The sequence below is a fragment of the Crinia signifera genome, chromosome 1 (assembly GCF_055691185.1).
Source record: "Crinia signifera chromosome 1, ASM5569118v1, whole genome shotgun sequence".
NCBI lineage: Eukaryota > Metazoa > Chordata > Amphibia > Anura > Myobatrachidae > Crinia > Crinia signifera.
This window is the reverse complement of record NC_139217.1, coordinates 219,067,892-219,083,629: the sequence shown is the minus strand read 5'-3', so window position 1 is coordinate 219,083,629 and position 15,738 is coordinate 219,067,892. Positions and strand designations below refer to the sequence as shown.

Genomic DNA, 15,738 nt, shown 5'->3' with positions numbered 1-15,738 from the left:
CAGCCACGACGGGCAAATGAATAATAAAAGATAGAACCACCGGGCTCCAAAGGAGCACTTACGTGACCCACAGGGAGAAGAGGGAAGTGGATCAGGCGCAGGCTCTGGCCCAGGACTGGATGACACACCAAGCAGACTTGGAAGCAGGAAACCAGGAGAGCACTGGAATTTCCAAAGGAGAACAGCAGGAACCAGAAAGCTCCGGGGTCCGGGTATACAGGCTGATGCTACAGTGAGCAATGAGCTGCAGAGGATAAATCCTGAGATCCAAACAGCAGACGGACCAGGGAACCAGGTAGCGAAGCTGAGAGCTGACAGAGAGTTCTCTCCACAGGAAGCAGGAACTAAACATAGGTTAACAGGAAGCTAGAAGCTGACAGGAACTGAGGCTATCACTGGCAAAGTACTGCAGGTGAGCCTGCCCTATAAAGGGCTCAGGTGATTAATTACACCTGAAGATTCAGGGAGCTCCCAGGCTAGTGCTTAACGAGCTAATTACCTCACAACCTAGTGAATAATTAGCTGCCAGAATACTGAGCCAATGTGGCACATAGCTACCACTGGAGGCCACCAGTGAGTCAACTGCTGAACACAAAACCAAAGCAGACTGAACCATAAATCCAGATTCCCAACAGTCAGGTCCATAAATATTGGGACATCGACACAAGTCTGATATTTTGGGCTCTATAAACCACCACAATGGATTTGAAATGAACAAACAAATGTGCTTTAACTGCAGACTTTTAACTTTAATTTGAGGGTATTTACATCCAAATCAGGTGAACAGTGTAGGAATTACAATAGTTTCTATATGTGCCTCCCATTTTGTAAGGGACCTAAATCAAACTTGAACTTTTTAATACTGTGTTGCAAATTTTTTTGCAGTCAATTACAGCCTGAAGTCTGGAATGCATAGACATAACCAGACGCTGGTTCTCATCCCTGGTGATGCTCTGTCAGGCCTCTACTGCAAATGTCTTCAGTTCCTGCTTGTTCTTGGGGCATTTTTCCTTCAGATTTGTCTTCATCAAGTGAAATGCATGCTCAATGGATTCACGTCAGGTGATTTGACTTGGGCATTGCATAACATTCTACTTATTTGCCTTAAAAACTCTTTGTTTGCCTTTGCATTATGCTGCTTTTGTCAGCAGTCACATTATCAATAAATACAAGGGAACCAGTTCCATTGGCAGCCATACATGCCCATACCATGACACTACCACCACCATGCTTCACTGATGAGGTGGTATGTTTTGGATCCATGAGCAGTTCCTTTCCTTCTTCATACTCTTCTCTTCCCATCACTCTGGTACAAGTTGATCTTTGTCTCATCTGTCCATAGGATGTTGTTCCAGAACTCTAACTTTTTTAGATGTTTGGCAAACTCTAATCTGGTCTTCCTGTGTTTGTGGCTCACCTCTTGTGAAGTCTTCTCTTGATTGTTGACTTTGACACATATACACCTACCTCCTGGAGCATGTCCTTGATCTAGCAACTGTTGTGAAGAGATTTTTCTTCACCAAGGAGGTAATTCTTCGGTCATCCACCACAGTTGTTTTCCGTGGTCTTCCGGGTTTTTTGGTGTTGCTGAGCTCTCTTGTGCATTCTTTCTTTTTAAGAATGCTCCAACCAGTTGATTTGGCCACACTTAATGTTTTTCTATCACTCTGATAGGTTTGTTTTGATTTTCCAGCCTAATGATGGCTTGCTTCACTGATAGTGACAGCTCTTTGGATCTCATATTGAGAGTCAACAAATTCCAAATGCAAATGTCACACCTGGAATCAACTCCAGACCTTTTATCTGCTTAATTGATGATGAAATAATGAGAAAATAGCCCACACCTGTCCATGAAATCGCTTTTGAGTCGATTGTCTCATTACTTTTGGTCCCTTAAAAAGTGGAACGCTTATATAGAAACCATTGTAAGTCCTATACCGTTCACCTGAATCGGATATAAATACCATAAATAAATAAATAAATAAGGAAGAACAGAAAAGTGTCTGATTTAAGCACACAAGAAAAGGATGCAATAAAAAATAATGGTACTTGTGTAGTTTCACTTCGCCATGCTACGCTATGTTGTCAGTGTAGGGCAACGGTAGCCCAGCATAGTCGGCGTAGTATCCCCACTGCAGCCCTGTGTAGTCAGTGTAGTATCCCTGTCAGGCAGCCTGGTCACCGTACTGTCCCCACGGCAGCCCTGCGTAGTCAGCGTAGTGTCCCTGTCAGGCAGCGTGGTCACCGTACTGTCCCCGTGAGCTGCAGCTCTGTCCCCGGCGTCCCTGGCAAGTCTAGTGAATGCCTCTCACAGAGCACCGGTAACTGCCAGATCCCCTGTGTTGGCGGAAAAGCTTTGGGCTCGTTTTCCACGTCCCTTCACGGGGCTCACTGCGCTGACCATGCTTAGTCATGGCTAGCTTGCTGCACTCGCCACACTTTATAACATCAACTCCACGCTGACATGGATAGTGGGGGTATGAACAGGTCGGAAGGAAGTGTACCGCATCCCCTCGCGGGGTTCGCTGAGCTCCCCATGCTTCTGGCTGATGTGGATAGTGGGGGAGTTTCAGGAACACATTCACACCTATCATTTCAGGCAGGTTAAAAATAGCCAATTTAATAAGCGCTGACACAACACTAACTGACTACGCTGACTGCGTAATGCTGACTGACTACGCTAACTGCTCTGGTTAGGCGCGAACGTAAACACAGTCACAGACACAAGCTGACTATGCTGGCTGCGGGACACAATGCTGATGCTGACAGGGACACTACGCTGACTACGTAAGTGGTGCCATGAAACTACACAAGTACCAAATTAATTAATTAAATTCTAATAAAAGGTTTTTTACTTCTCCGAAATGTATTACCTCATTTTTGTGGAGGTGCAACAGTGATGGGTTTCCACTTTTTTAGGTACTTCAGGAGTTCGTAAATCCTAGGATACACAATAAGCAGCAGTACCGAGACAGCTTTCATTTTGCTATAACACTATGCAATATAATGAACAATAGCCCAATAGATTTCCTCAGGGCCGCAGACTCAATATTCAGAAGGTAGTACATAATGATGCAACCAACGCCTCTTCACCATGTCCTGATTGCATTGTCAGGGCAACTTAAATCTGAAAAGATAATAAAGACATGAGAGAATCTGTGGAAAGATATTGATTGGGTAAACTGTCGAATTTGCAAATAATAACTAAAACTAAGTGTCGGGTAGTTTATGTTTGTCTCTCAGAGCCCAAAACAATAGACCATAACAAGCATCTGCATTGGTTTCTATACCCTATGGCCCATTCTGATTGAGTCGGATGGCTCCGAATGCGGACGGACGGTCGATGGTTGGTGTTTGTGCATGTGCAGAGGCGTATCTGCGCATGTGCGAACGCCTCACACATATGAACACGGCGTGAGTTCCGTGCAGAAAATTATCGTACGGAACCATCCAAGCAGGTGGTGGAGAGGGGCGTGAAGGGCTGTTTGGGCTCATTACCATATGCGTACGCCTCGCGTTTCATGGGCGTTCCCATGAAAATGCTGGGCTAACATATGGTAATCCGGCCGTGACGCACATGTGGGGGGCGGACAGCTGACATAGCCGGATGTCAGCTGGCCACCCATATCCCTGCTTTCATTCAGAAAAATGTCTGAGTGGTCTGGAGCACTCGGTGCTTCCTGACCACTCGGTCCATCATTCGATGGTCGGCGACCATATGAGGATGGAAGAGGTTCCTTCCAGGGAGATAGACCTCAAGAGGGCAAAGAAATGTTGCAATAAGGCATTGGGGAGGTGTGTGAGTGTGTGGGGAGGGGGGTTGTTCAATTATGAACAATATGATTTATAGTTGATATAGATACTGAGGAGGATGCCCAATGTCCCATATGGACTCCGAGAAAAGGATTTACCGGTAAGTATTAAAATCCTATTTTCTCTATCATCCATATGGGATATTGGGGATTTCATCATAACGTATGGGAATTATAGCCATGATTCAAGGACGGAGGGGAATGTGCGGAGATTGCTGCAGCACTGCATTCCCAAACTGAATGTCCTTGGCAATGGTGTCAAATTTATTAAATTTGACATATGTATGTTGGCTCGACCATGTAGCTGCCCTACATAGCTGCAGATCCAAAACACCTTGGGCAGCCGCCCAGGATGTACCCACTGCCCTGGTAGAATGAGCCCTAACAGTAGCAGGGCCAGGCAGGCCAGCTACAGAATAGGCCTATTTGATAGCAGTACAAAGCCACCGAGCAATTGATTACTTGAGGCCGGATGACTTTTTTTCTACCTCTACAGAACAAAGAGGGAATCTGTTTTGCGAAGCCCTGCCATCCTCTGGATGTACAACCTGAGAGCCCGAACCACATCCAATGTAGCAGGGATCTCCGAGTGAGGCCCACCTGCTGGAACCACAATAGGTTGGTTCAAATGAAAGATCGAAACAACCTTTGGAAGAAACCGTGGGTTTGTTCTGAGCTCTGCCCTATCCTCATGGAATATAAGGTATGGGCTCTTGCAAGACAGAGTGCCCAGCTCTGACACCCTCCATGCTGAAGCCAAAGCTAACAGAACTGCTGCCTTCCATGTCATGAACTTTAACTCCACTGAGTTCAAGGGTTCAAACCAAGATGACTGCAAGAAGTCTAAGACCACATCCAATTCCCATGGAGGTGTAGGCTGCACAAAGGGGGTTTAATATGCAGCACCCCTTGCAGGAAAGTCTAGACCTCTATAAGAAAATGGAGAGGGTCTAAATCTGTACCTTTAAGGAACCCAAACGTAGGCCCAACTCCAAACCAGACTGCAGAAAATAAAGGAAGCGGTCCAATTTAAATTCTGCTGGTGGAAATTTCAACTGTTCATACCAGCCTACATATCTCCTCCAAATGTGGTGGTAATGTGCAGAAGTCACTGGCTTCCTGGCCTGAGTCGTAGAGATGACTGACGCATGCAATCCCTTGTGAGCTAAAATCTGCCGCTCAACCTCCAGGCCGTTAAACATAGTTGCTCTAAGGCTTGGCTGACGCAGGAACCTTGAGTGAGCAAGTCTCTTTCTTGAGGGAGGCACCACGGGTCGTCCACTAACATGGCTTGAAGGTCCGTGCACCATGCCCTGCGAGGCCAGTCAGGTGCTATCAGGATTGCTTCCACTCCGTCGGATCTTATCTTATTTAGAACCTTTGCCAGTAATGGAATTGGCGGGAATACATACACCAGGTCGTAGCACCAAGGTGTTGTCAGTGCGTCCACTGCCTCCGCTTGAGGATCTCTGGTCCTGGAGCAATACCGGGCCAACTTCTTGTTGAGCCTGGACGTCATCAGATCTATCTATGGGTTTCCCCACTGATCCACAATGCGTGCAAAGACTTGTTCTTTCAGGCTCCTTTCCCCCGGGTGAAGGTCATGACGACTCAGGAAGTCCACCTCCCAATTGTCCACCCCGGGGATGAAAATGGCCGACAGCGCAATCAGATGAGCCTCTGCCCAACTGAGGATCTTGGTGAGACCTCTCTCATGCAGGACTTGCTCCTCATGCCTCCTCGGTGGTTTATAAATGCCACTGTCGTCGCATTGTCGGACTGGACTTTCATCGCCTGATCTTCCAGCAAAGTTGCAGCTTGCAGGAGAGCATAAAACACCGCTCTCAACTCCAGATTCTTTATGTGGAGTTTGGATTCCCAAAGGGACCACCTGCCTTGGAAGGTCATTCCCAGCATCACGGCGCCCCATCCTTGGAGACTGGTATCTGTCGTTAGCAGAGTCCAATTCTGGATCCTGAACCTCCTGCCTGCAAGCAGGTTTGGAGTATGGAGCCACCATTTCAGTGATTCCCTGGATCTCGTGGACAGGTAAATCTTCCTGTGCATCTGCAAGTGGGACCCTGACCATTTGCTAAGGAGGTCTAACTGGAACACACGGGAGTGGAACCTCCCGTATGAGATCGCCTCAAAAGAGGCAACCATTTTTCCCAGAACCTGAATGCATTGATGGACAGTGACTTGCACCACAGCCAATAGATTGCTCACCAGGATCTGGAGCGCTTGAACCTTGTCCCCTGGCAGACTTTCTTCTCCCTGGTATCCAGTACCATGCCCAGAAACATCAGCCACTGCGATGGGATCAGCGAGGACTTGGGAAGGTTCAGTAACCACCCGTGTGCAATGAGGACCTGTGTAGATACCTGAATTGCCAGATTCAAAGCCTCCTCCGACCTGGCCTTGATAAGAAGGTTGTCCAGGAAGGGTATGATGTTTATCCCCCTCTTTCTGAGTAAGACCATCATCTCCACCATCACCTTTGTTAATATGTGGAGTGCAGTGGACAAACCAAAGGGAAGGGCCTGAAATGGATAATGGTCCTCCAGAATGGCAAACCGCAGGAATGCCTGATGTGTGACCCATATTGGGATGTGCAGGTATGTGTCCTTCACATCAAGGGATGCTAGGAACTCTCCCTGTTCTAATCCCACTATGACCGCCCGAAGGGACTCCATCCAGAAAGTATTTACCTTTAGGAATGGATTGAGAGACTTTAAGTTTAGAATTGGACGTACCGAGGAGAGACAGGGATAACAACCCGAGGCAGCAATAGTCTCTGTATCGCCTGTAACAGGGTGGCCTGAGTCTCTCTCAATGCTGGTAGCCCTGATTTGAAGAACCTGTGCCGGGGGTGGCTTTGCAAACTCTAGCTTGTAGCCTTGCACCCAAAGATTGGTACAGGACACCTCCCACACTTGGTCGTAATGTAGCAGACAAGCTTCCCCCTCAATTAAATCTTGTGGTGGTTCTGGGCAGGTATGCAGAGGGCTTGGATCCGGTAGCTCCAGAGCTACGATCCTGGGCTGCAAGAGCTGCGGCCTTACGGAACTTTGTCCGAGAACCCCTCTGCGCATTGGAGCCACCTCTCACCTTCTGGCGGAATCTGTTGGCCTGAAAGGACTGCTGCATGGGACCTGAGAAGGGACATTGCTGTGCAGTGGGAGTAGACGGGAGGGATGTTTATTTCCCAGCAGTAGCCTTTGAAATCAGATAATCCAACTCACTCCCAAACAGTCTGTCCCCATATAAGGGAGTTTTTCAACGCTATGCTTCCAATCAGCTTTCCAGTAAGCCTCGCCCATTGCATAGCGCTGGGGGGTACACATATATATCTATACTGGAAATCGCCATAATTAGCCTGCTTTGGGGTAGAGCGGCAGCACCTAATTCCAGGGCAGGGCTGCGCGGTCCCTGTGCAGGGACGCCGGGATCGCTGCCGCCATCTTGCTGCATCGCAAACTGGGGTGCCCTCTGAGGGGACTCCGGGTCATACCACTGAAGTTTTGGGGCTGAACCAGGGGTGTGCGGCATCCTGGGGGTTACCTACGCTGACATCTAAGCGACCGCGGTTGCAAACACCCTCTCAAGACAGTAGTCCTGCAGCAGGGTCAATTCGGTACCTAAAGAAGCCGGCAATTGAACCCTTCCCCTGGTTTCCCATGATGCAGGAATGCTTTTTAAGCCCAAACAGCAGACCCAAAACAATAAAGAAATAAAACTGAAGAAAACTCTCTGGAGCTTGACAGTGAGCACCCTTTTCTGAGGGCACATTTTCTTAAACTGGTCATGTGGGAGGAAGTAGAGGGGAGGAGCCAGTACACCCAGTGAAAGAGCTTCTATGTGCCTGTCTCCTGCAGATGCCTCTTTTCTCCCATACGTTATGCTGAAATCCCTAATATCCCATATGGATGACAGAGAAATCAGTCATTTTATTATGTGAAGGGGCATGCTATTTGGATTCATGTGCTTGCAGCACATGAATATATATATATTTTTTTTTTACACATTACGTCAGCAGGGGGCAATGAGCCGCTCATTACATATTCACTGCACACTGGTCCCATTCATTACATATGCATGGAGCGGGACCAGCGCAGCGCTCCCTCCACTGCATCCCCTGCCAGCTCTCCCGGGGGGGGGGGGGGGCAGCTTGTGTTGCCTGTGTCCCCGGGAGCCCACCTTCTCCCATACACATTTTGGCACAGGCAGGGAGGCTTCCATCTCCCTGCCTTCTGCCGTCCCCCCGGCTCCCTGCGGCATTCTTGGGGGGGTTAAAAATCGCTGTCAGGGGTAGCGAGCCCCTGAGGTTTTGAATAGGGGGAGAGGGAGGGCTGGCAGCGAATGCTCGCACCCTCCGGAACCTGGCGGATGTGCAGCGAATCCTAAACAGGATCCGGCCAGAGTGGCATCCCGCCCTGTGTTAGGCTGCAAAAAGCTTTTGAAATTTTTGCAGCTTGTTTTACAGCTGAAAATCAGTATGCACTTTTTACTGTCTGTGCATAACCCAGGACCTACTCACCCAGTGCGATAAAATCAGGCTGATCAAAGCCAAAATTTACATCACAAACTTTCCCTGAAAATGCCTGCACACACCTGCATTTTTCCTTACACTCCCAGAAAATGGTAAGTTACCAGCCACATACGGCTAATTCCAGTGAATCAAACTGCGACCGGCTTGCAAATCAAAATGTTGCTGAAGTTTGCCGCTTTCTGGAATAACGCACATGCATAGCTGCCCAGATGCATATGTAGTTTTTCGATAATCGCCTGCCTTGCAAAACCACAGGGCTGCAATCAGGTCTGACTAAAGGTGCCCACAGACGCTACAATTGTACTGTGCTATGCGTTTTTGTCTGTACAATGGTTCTATGCAACTTTTCTTCCAGGTTGTGATGCAATGTGCACTTGGATGCATGCGATGTGATGAACCCATGTTTGTAATGTTAAATTTCAGATGTAGTCTAAAAAGTACGTGCAGCACGTACTTTTTTAGACATACAATATCGGGCTCCCGAGAACGCGCATCGCACAAGCCCATAAACACCATCCAATAATTGTACATAAGATGCAATTTGTGCTTAAAAAGTACAAAACACTTTCAATAATTGATGCGTCTGTGGGCACCTTAACTTATATTTAAGCTGTAATGCAGTGATTCCCAAACTGTGTGCTGTGGCTCCCTGGGGTGCCTCGGGACACATGCAGGGGTGCCCTGGGTTGGTAGTCCAGGACCAACTCAAATTATTAATGGTTAATTATTTATGAGCAAAAGCAATGCTGGTGGCTGCCATTAATAAAATGTGTACAAACAGAAGCAAATCCTGTCCTTTACCACATACCTGACCCAAAGAATCACATATAAACCCTATCTAATACATTTATTTTTGGCCTCGGGGTGCCGTGAAAAAAATTTGATACTCTAGGGTGCCGTGATTCAAAAAAGATTGGGAACCCCTGCTGTAATGTGTATTGGACTGTGGCGCTCTTTATTTGTACTCTATTTTTGTTATTTATTCTATGTTATGCCAAGTTTTGTCTCCCTGTACTGTTCCTTTGTACGGCACTGCGAAACACTTGTGGTGCCTTATAAATAAAATTACAATAATAATAATAGTTCCCTCAGCAGCCATTCATGGGGTAACCAAACTTTGTAAAAGTTGGATATGCTCTTCTATGGTACAATTGGGTGGGCTACAGCGCTGCCTTTTGTGTTGGATGAATTTTTGGGCTTATGGGTAAACTACGTGTAAGATACTTGTTTGTTGTTGTGTTTGTGTGCTTTTGTGTGTGTATAAGAATTGGAATAGAAAGATTGGTGTAAAGTTCAATGTTTCATTGCTTATGATTATCATCACAACAACAAACAAGTATCTTACACGTAGTTTACCCATAAATCCAAAAATTCATCCAACACAAAAGGCACAATTGTACCATAGATGAACCAAGAGGGGTTTGGGAAACCCTTAAGGCTCAGCAGCGCCTGAAAACTCAAGTGAGCGCAGTAATTATTTTTCTCTTATTTTACTTGTAATTTAGGCTTTTTGTGGTCCTTGAAGAATGGTAAAATGAAGATTAGACAGTAATTTAGTTATAAAAACAAACAGATTAATTTATACATGATTTATTAATGCATGATTTGATGCTGAATACTGATGTTGGCTATATTTTGAGCTTTACATGTGTACATTCATGCTTGCAGGTTCCATCAGCATTGCTGACTTTTCGTTGGGATGCAGCAGTCTTGGCTGATGTAGAGGCTGCAGGAGGACATAAAGCGGAGAGTGTGCTGAAACAAGAGTTGCTTTCCACCGTAGAGAACCTTCGCTAGATGCGCGTTCTCCAGCAGCCCCAAATCATAATCTTCATTTTTAAATACAAGTGATTAAACTAAGTGAAGAGATGCATACTGTACATTTATATTTAAATTATTGAGTTGCATCTTAAGGCCGGTTTGCAGAATGCAAAAAAGTGTAAATACCAGTGCGGTTTTATATCTATAGTGTCAAAAGAGTATAAAGGCTTTAAATATTTACAGCAGATATTGTTTGTCTAAATATTGTCTAAATATTGTAGTATTAAGGAGACAGAGGTTTGCCGGTCGCACTGGAAAAGTATGATGTAATAATAGTGGTGTGACCATCTATATTTATATCTAGTACACCTAGGTGTGGTGACCGTATTGGGGTGTGCTACCGCAGACAATAATGAGCAATAAGACAAGAGGAAAGAAAGATTGTCTGTTCGTGGTGCACCAGGAGAACGATTTGTAGTTAAAATTTTACCTTTATTTCAGTAATTTAAGAGGCGACATATAAAACCAAAAAACATGGGAATGTGCAAACAACAAGACAGTGTATTTAATTACAAAAGAGGATAGACCCCGTGTCACTCTGTTCCCTTCCTTTATTGATATATTGGTGACACTATCCTTACGGCGTCTTCTCATATACCATTAATTAATTTACAGTTTAGGCAGACACGTCAGATCTTAGTGGTGGATGTGCACAATGAGGGATAGGTGGTCCCTTTATATGGTCCAACAATGGGACTGAGAGGACGTAGTGTTATATCTGAGCCACCTAATTATGGCCGTTAGGTCAATATACTGCAGTACATGTAACCTTAATAGGTTGGGTAGTTCAAAATGATAATAGTATATGTTAACCCTTGATGCCGACAGTCAGTCCAGGCACCAGCGGGGTAATCGCCTTCGGTCCACAGGCAAGCATACAGTCCCTGTGCTGTTGGTGTGAGACGCGCTGTTCCAGACCCCACACGCCGGTGAGCCAGCGAAGGAGGTCGTGGTCAGTCAGGAGGACTTGGCGCACTGTGTGATAGAGGTACAGTGGGATGTATAGGGTATCGGGGAGGACACTGGGGTTCACACTAAGTCTATCGGGTCAACACGCGTGTCGCTGTCCACTTCCTCAGGACCAAGGTAATTTATAACCGCGATCTCCTTCCCCGGCTCACCGGCGTGTGGGCGCTGGAACAATGCAACTCACACCAATAGCACAGGGACTGTATGCTTGACATTGGACCGAAGGCGATTACCCTGCTGGTGCCTGGACTGACTGTTGGCATCAAGGGTGCGCCGTAACATGGATCCACCGGGTGCATTGAGACAAGCAGGTTAGGGAATTGCACGTGCTCGCTGGCAGACCGAGAGAGTTAACCTTAAGGTGTCAGGACAACTTGTCCACACTAAGGGTGCGCTGTAATATGGATCTGCTGGGTGCACTACCCAGTAATACTTTTCCCTGTCTCCTCTGTTAGGCAGATATGTCCAACCTATTAAGGATTTATATACATATTATGGATGCAAGCATCTAAGAGAGCAATTTTGCAGCTAGTGTTGGAGCACCTAACATATACGATTATCATTTTGAACTACCCAACCTACTGTATTTAGGTGTTATATACATATTACGGATGCACGCATCTACATGTACTACAGTATATTGACCTAACGGCCATAATTAGGTGGCTCAGATATAACACTACGTCCTCTCAGTCCCATTGTTGGACCATATAAAGGGACCACCTATCCCTCATTGTGCATATCCACCACTAAGATCTGACATGTCTGCCTAAATTGTAAATTAATTAATGTTATATGAGAAGACACCGTAAGGATAGAGTGTCACCAATATATTAATAAAGGAAGGGAACACAGTGACACGGAGGTCTCACTAAGGCCCTTATTCTGGTTGGTGCGGTAATATCCGCGTGCGTTCGTGCCGCCGATGTTTTGTCTCTGCGCATGTGCGAGCCGGACGCACAGCCACATTCCGCATGAAATGTGTACACTACGAGAGGGGTGTGAAGGGCTGTTTGGGCTCATTACCATATGTTTACACCCCGCGTTTCATGGGCGTTCCCATGAAAACGCTGGGCGTACGTATGGTAATGCGGCCGTGACGCACGTGTAGGGGGCGGACATATGACATTGCCAGATGTCAGCTGCCCGCCCAGATCCCTGCTTTTGCACGGAGAAATGCCCGTGTGGTCTGAAGTTGCGGGAGCTGGCGGCCCACTCGGCCCTGCATTCGATGTTCTGGGACCATCGAATGATGGGGGAGGTTCCCTGAGATGGAGGAGGTGTATTCATGAGAAATACACGTGCGGTCCGTTCGGACAGCTTCTTACCGCGTACGGACGGAGTTAGCGATCCGTATGAAAGGCGGGGTTTAGGACGCACGGTGCTGGCCGCATATTCGGATCCGGACGCACCGATCAGAATAAGGGCCTAAGTGAGGAGTCTATCCTCTTTTTTAATTAAATACACTGTCTTGTTTGCACATCCCCATTTTTTTTCTTATTTCCCCTCTTAAATTACTGAAATAAAGGTTACATTTTTACTTCAAATCTTTCTCCTGGTCTACCGAGAACAGACAATCTTTCTTTCCTCTTGTTCTAAATATTGTAGTAGACGTCTCCACTTGTTTATTTTCTCAGCCTCCATTCTAAATTATATTTTAATAGTGTGTACACATTAGATATACAGAACTTTTATTCCAACCACAATCCTGCGTATTCCTCCAGAGGCTGAGGCAAAGCTTTGGCAAGGCTTCTAGTTTGCGAGATGTGATATGCTATAAAAGATTTTAATTTTATAATCCAATCTATTTAGCAATGAAATGTATGGAACCCTTAAACTGGAAACTCTACCAAATGTATTCATTAGTAGGGTTTCTAAAGTAAGAATAGATATTTGGGCCAGCATCATGTTTTTCCATCTATCTGTATAGAGCATTTTGTACTCTCCAGCCATTGCTGCCCTGAACATTTTAAAAGCAGGCAGGACTGTGATAGTGCCACCTAGCATTTCTGCAGCTTTAAAATAACTGGTGGAAATATTGAGGTCCTACCTTTTGTGGAGAAACTTCAATCACATAATGAATTGAATTGCTGCATAAAATGTACATACAGTCCAGAACACACTTTTTAGTGTGCTATTCCAGATGGTTACAGGACATCATGGTAAAATCACAGACTAATCTATTAAACTGTATTTACTCTGTTACAGAATCATTTGTACAAGTAATAAAGATGTCTCGGAGGATGTGTGATAATCCTTTGAGGACCACCATGTCTTATTGTTATTAGCTATTTTGAAGTTGCAAGTCCTAAGTTTGTAGAAGCATTGTATATATGTATCAGTCTCGAAAGAAATGGTCATTCAAAACTAAAATATTGTCATTTTGAATAGATATTGCTTTATTAATACAAATTCTCAAGATTTTATGCAGAAAGTACTGCTATAACAGTTGTGGTTTTTTTTACATCTATTTTACCAGCTGCTGTTGACAGTGCACCTGCTTCTGAATATATATTTAAACTTCTGTTGAGGGCATCTTTGACCACATGTTGTGGATTCACAGCAACTCCTTCTAAATGCAGGTGCCAAACTTTTTGCCTGCTTAGTTGAGATCCAGAGCCATCAATATAATGAACATCATTACGTCATCATTTCAGCAGTACAATTTGTCGACGTTTTGGGCATCTATGTGCCCTTCTTCAAGACAAGACACCAGAGGCATATACCTGCTGTCTCCTGTTCCTCTGGTGTCTTGTCTTGAAGAAGGACACATAGATGCCCGAAACATTGTACTGCTGAAATGATGACGTAAGTTAAAACATTTTTACATGCTTGTTAAGAAGCCTGGTGAGCATAGGCAAATCTAGAATTATGGTAAAGGGTGGTCCCAGATCCAGACAAAATAGCAGGGGGACCTTTGTGCGGCGTAGCCGTGCGGCAAAAGGGGGTGTGGTCTCATGGCACCACACTGCCTCCTCCCCCAATCAACACCTCTTTTACCCCATCCTCTCAGCTCTGTTTACTGCTCAGACCTTCAGTTGCATAGACTGCATGTGTGTATTCCAATGAGCACACAAATCTGTGAATTGGCAGCTCCACCATTGTGTGAGTGACAGCAATCTCACTCTGGGCCTTATTTTGGTTCATTCTTTCTGACAAAATCCTTCTTAGATGGACAAAACCATGTGCACTGCAGGTGGGGCAGATGTAACATGTGCAGAGAGAATTAGATTTGGGTGGGGTTTTACTTCAAAGTGAGATCTATATTGCAGTGTAAAAATAAAGCAGTCAGTATTTTCCCTGCACAGAAACAAAATTACTCACCCAAATATAAAATATAGATCTCACTTTGAAGTAAAACCCCACCCAAATCTAATTCTCTCTGCACATGTTACATCTGCCCCCCCTGCAGTGCACATGGTTTTGTCCATCTAAGAAGGATTTTGTCAGAAAGAATGAACCAAAATAAGGCCCTCTGTGAGAGTGCTGAATCTGCAGTTACCCACAGGCTGTTATGGCGTACCATATCTGTATTGCACAAGGAACACGTCCATTAAGGCGTCAGCCTTAATGATCGGAATTTCATTGCTTTTTGGCGTTTTGATTTTAAGAGTTACAACAGGTTTCAGAAATGCAAGACCAGGGAAAGGGACATGGAGGAGTCAATCGCACAGGAAAATGTAGTATTTATGTTAATAGGACCCTCAATATGGTAAGATGGATATTTGCAATAATAATTTCAAGAGGGTGTGCTACCACTGGACATGGCGGAGAATTCAAACAGGAAACAGAGAAGAATGTCTTCTATGTGGTGCACCTCAAAAGTACGATTGTAAACATAAAATGTAACCTTTATTGGATTTTATTAAAAGACAAAGAGGCGAAATATTGACAAACAGTGAAACATGTAACACAGACAGTGTTTTAAAAGAGGATTATTCTAGTTCATTCTTTCTGACAAAATCCTTCTTAGATGGACAAAACCATGTGCACTGCAGGTGGGGCAGATGTAACATGTGCAGAGAGAATTAGATTTGGGTGAGTTATTTTGTTTCTGTGCAGGGAAAATACTGGCTGCATGATTTTACACTGCAATATAGATCTCACTTTGAAGAAAAACCCCACCCAAATCTAATTATCTCTGCACAAGTAACATCTGCCCCACCTGCAGTGCACATGGTTTTGTCCATCTAAGAAGGATTTTGTCAGAAAGAATGAACTAGAATAACCCCCCCAGTGTGGCCCAATTCCCTTGGAATCCCCTCTCGTGGGTATGTGTGATTCCTTGAAAAGGTAATGTAGACAGGCAGTCGACAATGCGACGTATATAATGCTAATGCTTCACTTTAATGTCTGTTAGTAAGTTGATGTGTGTGCATATGGCTAGAATAGCCTGCTTCCTGAGGCTCTAGAAGGAGCTGAATAGCTATATAGTGCCCTTATTACAGTATGGTGTATTCCCCACAGGGTAAGCGACTGTGCAGATATGCCACTATCTGCGTCGCTGCCTCTGCCTGAGGAAGGGATGGCCGGAATGGCGTGGCTGATAACTAATAGGTTACTCAAGGGTTAAATAAACCCGTTAGT

The 15,738-nt window shown here is 45.3% G+C and overlaps 1 protein-coding gene across 2 annotated transcripts in view; it reads left to right on the top strand.

Moving 5' to 3' along the window:
- The window catches only part of UBXN6 (UBX domain protein 6), a 237,888-nt gene extending 227,188 nt beyond the window's left edge, over nucleotides 1–10,700 (top strand). The window contains exon 12 of one of the 2 annotated variants that reach the window (XM_083179278.1): nucleotides 10,030–10,700. In XM_083179278.1, the coding sequence (XP_083035404.1) occupies nucleotides 10,030–10,158 (129 nt within the window). In that variant the 3' untranslated portion in view covers nucleotides 10,159–10,700. The remainder of the gene's footprint in view (nucleotides 1–10,029) is intronic. The other variant, XM_083179277.1, reaches the window with a different exon arrangement.
- Nucleotides 10,701–15,738: the final 5,038 nt, after the last annotated feature.